Below are 9154 nucleotides of genomic sequence, written 5' to 3'. Positions count from 1 at the left end.
CCTTTTAAAGAGAGTGAGAAAGATTTTGGTTTCGGTCTCTTGTGATATTTGTGAGAGATTATTGCATTGAAGGAAAGCTTATTCTTCGTTTGGCTTGAATTTCTTCTCTTCCCTTCGCTATTGGTATTATTGCCATTTCACTTCTCTTCCCCTCAACCTGTTAATTTATTATCATTTATTTTAACGGAAAAATTATGTTAATTATTTTATTTTAATTTTTAGAAATTTTCGGGTGAGTTTGTTTAGTAAATACTAAAAACAAAAGTTAGAATATGCCTTTTGTTTCTGATATTTATAACTTTTTTAAATATTTCTGATATTTATTTTTATTTTTAATTTTTTAATCTGTGTCAAAATTATTTTTGAACACTACAAAATTAAAAACATTCAAAAATAATTTTTGACGCAAATTAAAAACGTTAATGACAAAATTAAATAAAATTAAACATTAAAGATATTTAAAAAAATTTGTAAATATTAAAAAATAAAAAATATACTTTGACAAAAAAAATTAGCCGCTAAATTATACATATTTTCAGTAGAATAAATAGCTATCAGAATAATTAAATACTTTACAGTAAAATAATGAAATATGTTATGTCGGAATAATTTAACATATTTGTGTTTGAGGCAGGTGGATATAAATAAGACCAATAATGTTGAAGAGAAACAATGGAAGTGAAATGGGTTACATGCAAATGTTGACAACAAGGTCACGCCACCGTTCTCCAATGAAGAAGCCAACAACAATGATTTTACTTCTTTGCATTTTTCTATCATGTGCTTATTATTATTTCATTCATCAGTTAATAATAAAAGGAACTTTGGTTTGCTACTTCCCTTTTTCTTCATGTGGAAAGTGTGAGAAGTATCCTGATAATTGTGATTATCTTCCACCGCCTGCTATTGAAAGGAAATATTCAAATGATGAGATTGCATCACATGTTGTTATTAGGGATATTTTGAATGCACCTTGTCTTTCAAAAAATCCCAAAATTGCCTTCATGTTCTTGACCCCTGGTTCCTTGCCATTTGAGAGATTGTGGGATCAGTTTTTCCAGGTAAGATTTTTTTTTTTTGAACTACGTATTTTATTTTGTCATTATATATATGATATATTTAATTTAATGTATGTTCCATTTTCTTAGCTGTTTAAAAAAAAACGTTTACAATGGAATGTATAACGAGGAATAGGAAAAAGTTTGGTAACCAAACTTAGAAACCAAAATCAACCAAAACTTTTTACTTTTAACTTTATTTTATTAGATGAACAAAATTTAATTATTATTCTTTCACGCGCTTACTATTTTTATTGCAATATTTATTGTATATAAAAACATGCATTAATTGTATATCTTAAATAGTATATTATAAATACATATTTTATCAATTTACATTTACATTCTTATTAAATGAATATACATAATTTATATTTATGGTTTTTAATTTATATTATAATAACAAAAGCACATTTTTTATTTATTATGTAACAACTATATATTTATACACATAATTTTTATAATTAATATATTTTTACAATTAATATTATGTAATTCTAAACTATATTTTATTATATATTTTAAATTATTTCATATATGTACTAATAAATTATGATTCAAGATATTTTAATTTTTTTTGAAGATATTATACATTTAAATTAACGTATAATTTTTTAAATCATTGATAATTTAAAACTTTGTTTCATATTTTTCAAAGTGAAATGATTTATTTTGATTTACATATATTTTTAAATTTTACTATAATCAAATTTGAAAAAAGAATATCAAATACTTAAATTAATTTATTCAATTAGCAAACTCATAACATCCATAAGTTTATACACATAACATTTATAGTTAGGTAAAATACACATAACATCTATAATTTCATATTAATAACATCCAAAATTTCATATTAATAATATTCATAATTTCATACATATAATATCCATAATTAATAAATTTTTATAATTAATATTACTAAATTTTAAACTATATATCTTGTTATATATTTCAAATTATCTTATATGTACACCAAAGAGTCATAATTTTAATATTTTTTATTTACTATTTATACGTATTTTTATTTATTGATTTTAATTAATATGACGAGATAATAATTATTTTTAAAATTTTATTTCTTAATTTTTGTTTATATTTTATTTTTTATTTTATAATAGTCTATATATAAAATATGAGTTTTATAACAGAAGTTATTAAATTCTCTAATTTAATATCCATATTTTTATACGTATAATATTTATATTTTATATAAATGATATCTATAATCAATAAATTGGTGCTAATTTATTATTATTTATTATTTTATTTTGTAGGTCATAAACTAACAATTTTGGATCTTTATAATTTTCAATAAATAGAAACAATCAAATTTTAGATGTTTTTATTTTTTTTTAATATTTTGAGGTGATTTGAGATTTTTTAAAAATTAAAAATATAAGAATTTGAGATTTTTATTTAAAAGAAAAAAATTATAAAATTATAAATGCATATAGTAATAATGAGAGAAAAATTTTTAGAATTTAATTCACATTAAATTTAGAAGTAATTTTTAGTATAATTAAATAAAAAAATAATTAATTATAAAAAAAATTAATTATATCAATTAAATTAAAAAAATAATTTACACTCTCTTATAAATATAAATATTATTAATCATATATTTTTATTTATTATTTATAATATTTTGGTCACGTAACATTACTCCCAAGTAATATAATGTTTTACTCATGACTTAAATTTCCTGAAGTAATGTGTTGTGTATTTTGGAAGGGACATGAAGGGAAGTTCTCTGTTTATGTTCATTCATCCAAGACTAAACCTCTTCGTAGGAGCCGCTATTTTATTAATCAGGAAATACCCAGTGATGAGGTGCATCCAATGTAACCTATAATTAATATTTTTATAAAGATAAGCTTCTGATAATTGAAATTTAATTGCCTTACTTGTTGCAGGTGCATTGGGGCAATATTTCTATGTTTGATGCAGAGAGGAGACTGCTTGCAAATGCTTTACAAGATCCACATAACCAACACTTTGTTTTACTTTCTGACAGGTCAAATATAGCTTATCACACTTTCAATTCTCTTTCTCAAACGCAAAATACAAATATTATTTACGTATGAAAATACTATTGAAAAATTATCAAGTATTACAGAAATATTGTTATTCTAGTAATTTTAATTATATATATTATAATAAAATTAAGAACAAAGTATATTTTTTATTTTTAAAATTTATTAAAAGTTTTAAAAGTAATTTTAAGTTTTATTTTGTTTCAGTTTTATCTTAAAAGTTTTTTATTTGTATCAAATATATTTCAACAGCTAAGTTTTTCGAAAATTTTAAAACTAATCCAGTAATAATACATGATAATTATGTCTGATTTATTTGTGTTGAATATTGTTCTTATGAAATTGTTGTTAAGTTAGTCTTTAATTTTTTAAAAAAATTAGTTATCAAAAATATATTTTATACAATAAAAAATTGAGATAAAATTAAAATAAATAAAAGTTAGAGATATTATGTAAACTTTTAATAAATTTTAAAGACGAATAAATATATATTATGCTAAAAATTAATGACTAAAATTATTATTAGAATATCTAACAACCTTCCAATAATTAGATACACAATATTATACTTTTTAAATGGGAATAGAAATCTTTTACTTCTATCTCCACATGTTTATATTTTTACTTTGAGTTTAAGATTTAAAATTTAGTCAAAATCTGATTCTTATTTCTTGAGGGCTCTGATACTTTTAACATGGGTATTGCAGCTGTATACCACTGCACAGTTTTGGCTATATTTATGACTACTTGATCAATACAAATGTCAGCTTTGTAGAGTGGTATGTATTCCTTTTTCATTCTTCGGGTTCAAATATATTTGCGCTCCTTCCTCTTAATTTGTTATTAATAATTTGGTTCCTTTCATACATTTTCGTCATTAGCTTTGAGGACATTGGTCCTCAAGGCAATGGTAGGTATTCACGACACATGCTACCTGAAATTCAGATGAAGGACTTTAGAAAGGGTGGACAGGTATATATAAATTTTTAACTGCGTCATATATACTAAAAATTAATTATTAAATTATTTTTTTATAAAATATATTAAAATATAAAATATAAAATATATATTAAAAATAGATAAAATAATATATATTTATACATAACTATATTATGTCACCAAAAAAAAAAATACATAACTATATTATAAGTAATTTTTAATAGTACGTATATGATATGATTGGTATATTTTTTGTGTTAAAAAATATAGAGTAAAACATATTTTTTCTTTCTCATATATATATATATATATATATTTTTTTTTAAAATACTCTTAATGTTTAATTTTATTTAGTTGTCTAATTTAATATTTAAAATTATTTCTAAATGTTAACTTCATCTAAAAATAATATTATAGACAAAATAAAAAATATTTAAAATAGTTTTGATACAAATTAAATAAAAAATATTAAAAATAAAATAAAAAAAATTTATAAATATTAAGAATAAAATTAAAAAAAATTAAGAATAAAATATATACTTTATTCAAAAATATAGTGTTGTAGCTACTTAATTACTTGCTTGAAATATTCAATATTTGATAGAAAGCTGTGTATTGATGTGGCTGGTTATGCGTGCAGTGGTTTACTTTGAAGCGGCAACATGCTCTTGTAGTTATCGCTGACAACCTCTATTACTCAAAGTTTCGAGCTTACTGTAAGGTGTAGTTTCTGAATTCAACATTCTTCTTGTCATAAAACAGTATTAATCAAGATGAAAACTTAACTTACATGCATTTATTTGTAATTTACGTAAAGTTAATATTCAGATTAGTTAGATAATAAATTAGTTAAATCTGTTGAATTATCTGATAATTCTTAAGTAAAAACTTCATATGAATTTTTATCATTAATCAGTTTTCTTAAGTGTTGTTGCATTTAAACATCTTAAGTTGTCTTATATTTGATCTTCTCTCTGTAATGGTGTAGTTTTGTTTTCCTACAGATCAGAGATAGAGATTTCTTTGATTCATTGGAAAAAATTTGTAGTTTCAACTCTTATTAAAAATAGGATAAAAATATTTATTATGTTGAAAAGCCTAATTTAACATTGACTTCTATTTTAACAAGTTGTCTAAGTAATTTATATATATAATGTGAATATTCTTGAAAATGCAGCTTGGGTTTGAAGGGAAATATTGCATAGTAGATGAGCACTACTTACCTACCTTATTCAATGTAAGATTTTTTTTTTCTTTTTTTTTTTAAGAATTTAATGTAAGTATTTTAAAAGTAGTACTATTTATTTTTAACAGTTTTCTGTGAGCTGATTGGCTTAAATCTTTATAGATTGTTGATCCTGGTGGAATTGCAAATTGGTCAGTAACACATGTTGATTGGTCCAAAAGAGGCTGGCATCCAAAGACATATGGGGTTCAGGATGTTACATACCACCTCTTGAACAATATTTCGGTTCGTCCTAAGTGAAAATGTCATCTTATTTTTTATACACCAAAAAAATCTATTTTTTGAATAGAAAATACTATTAATTATAAAGAAACGGATTGAAAATGATGTAATGCCCAATTTAGTTTCTAAAATTTTTTACGCTTATTAAAATAGTCCTTCACTTTTAAAAATGGTCAAATTTGTCTTTAAATTTATAAACTGCGAGTCTTTGTTGTCAATAATTCAATTGTCCATAACACAGTGTTAATATAAAGTGTTATAGTGCCAGCATGACATGGCATCCCCAATATGATACTATAACACTTTATGTTAGTATCTGTTGCATCAATTAAATTAGAGACAACAAAAATTTACAATTTGTAAATTTAGAGATCAATTTGATTATTTTTAAAAGTCAAAAACTATTTTGATGAGCGCTGTAATAAATTTCAGTTAAACTTAATATTATCTCGATTAAAATACATTAATTAAAAAGAAACAGCATAATTTTACTTAATTTATTATAAATGTTTATGCAAGCTTTTTGAGAAAATAGCAACTCTTTGAATCTATTACCACTCTTTCTATTTGCACAATAATGCAGTCCGTTGATGTCAGCATGCACGTTACCAGCAACATGAAGGTATATATATACGTACTCTTCTGATCTCTATTCATTTAATAAAATGCATTCATTATTCATTATATTATTGATGAAATTAACAAATTGTGATCTCATTCTCATATATGTTTTACTTTGTTGTTACTACAGAAAGAAATTAAAAGACAGCCTTGCTTATGGAATGGAATTGAGAGGCCATGTTACTTGTTTGCTAGGAAATTCACTCCTCAAACAATAGACAAGCTGTTGCACATCTTCTCCAATCATTCAATCAACTGAAACACCATCATCATCTCATTTCGTCAGCAATACTTCGTCAATAATACCAAATAATTACCTTACCTTCTTTAATTTATATATGAGTGATTTCGTATCTAATTCTAAGGCCGAATTTGGGCCTCCGTCTTGATCTATCATATGACATCCAAGTTGTGTTAATTCAAATATTTAAAATACTTACAGCCATCAAATCGGTTAGTATGTATTATTACGTATTAAATCAGCTGAAGTTTAATATAAACTTAACATAATTCTTGAAACTTGAAACATTATGTTAGACTCTATTATACTAACCAAGTCTATAGATATATTAAGAGAGGTAAATATTAGAAGACTGATATTGTCACTGATGAATTCGATAAAGATTTTTTTTTATGTGATTTGTCGAAATTATCTTCTATTTTCATTATTTATTTTATTTTACATTTTGATTATGGAAAAAGACTTTTAAAAGGTTGAAAATAATTTAGACAATACAATACATTACAGAAGTGATATTATCAATTAAATAATAATAATAATAATAATAATAATAATTCACCGTCATTGGAAAAATAAAGCCTAGTAGTGCCATAGATATGAAATTGAGAAAAATGTTATTTGTACACTAAAACCAGTCACTAATATATTTGTGTATAAATATATGTGTGATTTAATTTATTTTTAATATGTTATTGGTGACTGATTTTAGTGACTGATTTTGGTGTAAATATAACATAATCGAAATTGAGAGACTAGTAAAATCTTTCTTCTCAAGTCAATAGCAAAGTATGAGTATATGCTATGAGTTCTGCTAGGTAAATAATGAGGAGGGTGCGAATAACGTAAATAATGGACTGCATTCTAGGTCCACTAAAATAAAAAAACATTCTATCCCATTTATCCACCATAATTCTAATCTCTCACCTTGCACTTTTCTCTCTTTTTACCGCAGTCGCTTCACTCCTCTTTCTTGTCGCGCCGTTACCAACATACCTCACCGCCGATGCCACCGTCTGAAGAAGCAACGTGCCGCACCTTCTTCTACCACTGGTGGAGTAAGTAAGCATCAACTTTAGAATGAAAAGAATCATCCGCATACATAGTAAAATGAACAGTCGACTTAGTTGAAAAGAAACAAGTAACAAGAAAGCAGTTGCGGGGGCACCAGGGTGGCAGTGGCATAAGATTGCAAGAGAGTGGTTGCGACAAAAATAAAAAAGGATTTAAAATTATGATTAAACCTAATTAACTCAAAATTTGATTTTATTTTAAAATTAAAATTAACTTTTTTTTTAATTTATTATTTACGTTGTTTAAAAAAGCGCTGTTATCCTATACTTTCTTATATACTATATACTAATATAGTGTGGTAAAAAGCCTCTAAAACAAACTTAGTTTGATAAAATATTTTGAAAAAGTACTTGTAAGTTCCTAATTTTTCGTTAGAAAATATAAAAGAGAATGGGTTTATAATTATAACTTTTAAAAATAAAAATACTTTTTTTTTTTAATTTTAAAAGAATCTAAAGTAAAATTTTTTAAAAATGGCCGGTGCTTATCAAAAACTTTTTTTTAACCAAGGTAGAATTTGCATTCATTAATAAAAATAAGTACAAAAAGTCCATTAAGAACACACACCCGAGTTTAGAAATGGGGCAACCCAATACCAAGACATAAAACAAACATATTAAATAAAGAAAAGAAAAGGAAAAAAAAATCATAGCATGCATGTCTTGAGAAGGAACTACTCTTCATTTAATTCAACTGCTTCTCTCCATACAGATTCAGGAGTAGCTTCCGTTTTCTAAAAAATTCATTTGTTCCTTGCAGTCCAAATTTGCAAAACAAGAAATGCAATTAAACTTCATCGATTTCGATTCTGAGTCCGTCCATTTATCCTTACTTACCTCCAACCACCAGACTCTAAAAGCCTCATCTTCTTCTTCTCCAGATCTGGTTTGAACTCCTGCTAATTGCCAGATTTGCTTTGAGTGTGAGCAAGCTACAAAGCAGTGTATGATGGATTCTTGATTTCCATTGCAGCGCGGACATGTATTAAAAATTGCTGCAATTCTTCTATTTAATTTCTGCCAAACTGGGAGACCACCGTGAATAGCTTTTCATAGAAGCCCTTCAATTTCAATGGAGTTTCGAGGTCCCAAATGGAGTCTCATAGTCCTTTGTTCTTGAACCGGTCATCTAGCAACTCAACCGAAGGATGAAACATCTGGAAGACGATTCTATATCCCGAGCTAACGATTAAATCCCCTTCTTTTCCTTGCTCCAGATCAGTTTGTCACCTTCATGAATTTGAATTTTGCGAATGACTTGTGAAATCTCTGTTGGAAAACTGTTGCTAATTATTTTTGCGTTCCATTCTCCAATTTATATCATAAGTTACGAAACCCATATTAGATTTGGTTGAAATTGGACGTTTTCTCTAGCTAACATTAGTCCTTGTTTATCCACCCAATTTTCCTCCCAGATATTAACAGCCAGTAAACTCTTTTTTCAAGAATTTTTTTTCCTTCAAGCAGGCTCCACCAGGCCCATGATGGACTACTCCCTACCTCTGTCTTCAAGAAATTTGTATGTGTAAAATATCTCCTTTTGAAAACTTTAGTGATTAAAGCATTAGGTTTAGTGATGAATCTCCATCCTTGCTTGCCCAGCATTGCAAGATTAAAAAACTCTTTGAGATCTTTAAAGCCCATACCTCCCTGATTTTTGGTTTGCATAAGGTGTTTCAACTGATCTATTGCATTCTATTTTATTTTGTTTTTGTTCCCAC

The 9154-nt window shown here is 25.5% G+C and overlaps 1 protein-coding gene across 1 annotated transcript; it reads left to right on the top strand.

Moving 5' to 3' along the window:
- Positions 1-6525, top strand: LOC107636290 (glycosyltransferase BC10-like). Its single transcript, XM_016339809.3, has 11 exons — positions 1-123; positions 635-1061; positions 2793-2891; positions 2975-3075; positions 3802-3873; positions 3976-4066; positions 4674-4754; positions 5211-5270; positions 5382-5504; positions 6085-6123; positions 6253-6525. Exons 2-11 carry the CDS (start codon positions 657-659, stop codon positions 6379-6381), a joined length of 1200 nt encoding a protein of 399 aa, XP_016195295.1. The 5' UTR covers positions 1-123; positions 635-656; the 3' UTR covers positions 6382-6525.
- The last annotated feature ends 2629 nt before the right edge of the window (positions 6526-9154 follow it).

This window comes from Arachis ipaensis, chromosome B4 (assembly GCF_059453495.1).
Source record: "Arachis ipaensis isolate K30076 ecotype BB chromosome B4, ASM5945349v1, whole genome shotgun sequence".
NCBI lineage: Eukaryota > Viridiplantae > Streptophyta > Magnoliopsida > Fabales > Fabaceae > Arachis > Arachis ipaensis.
The sequence above is the reverse complement of the archived record's forward strand: the minus strand, read 5'-3'. Positions and strand labels throughout refer to the sequence as shown.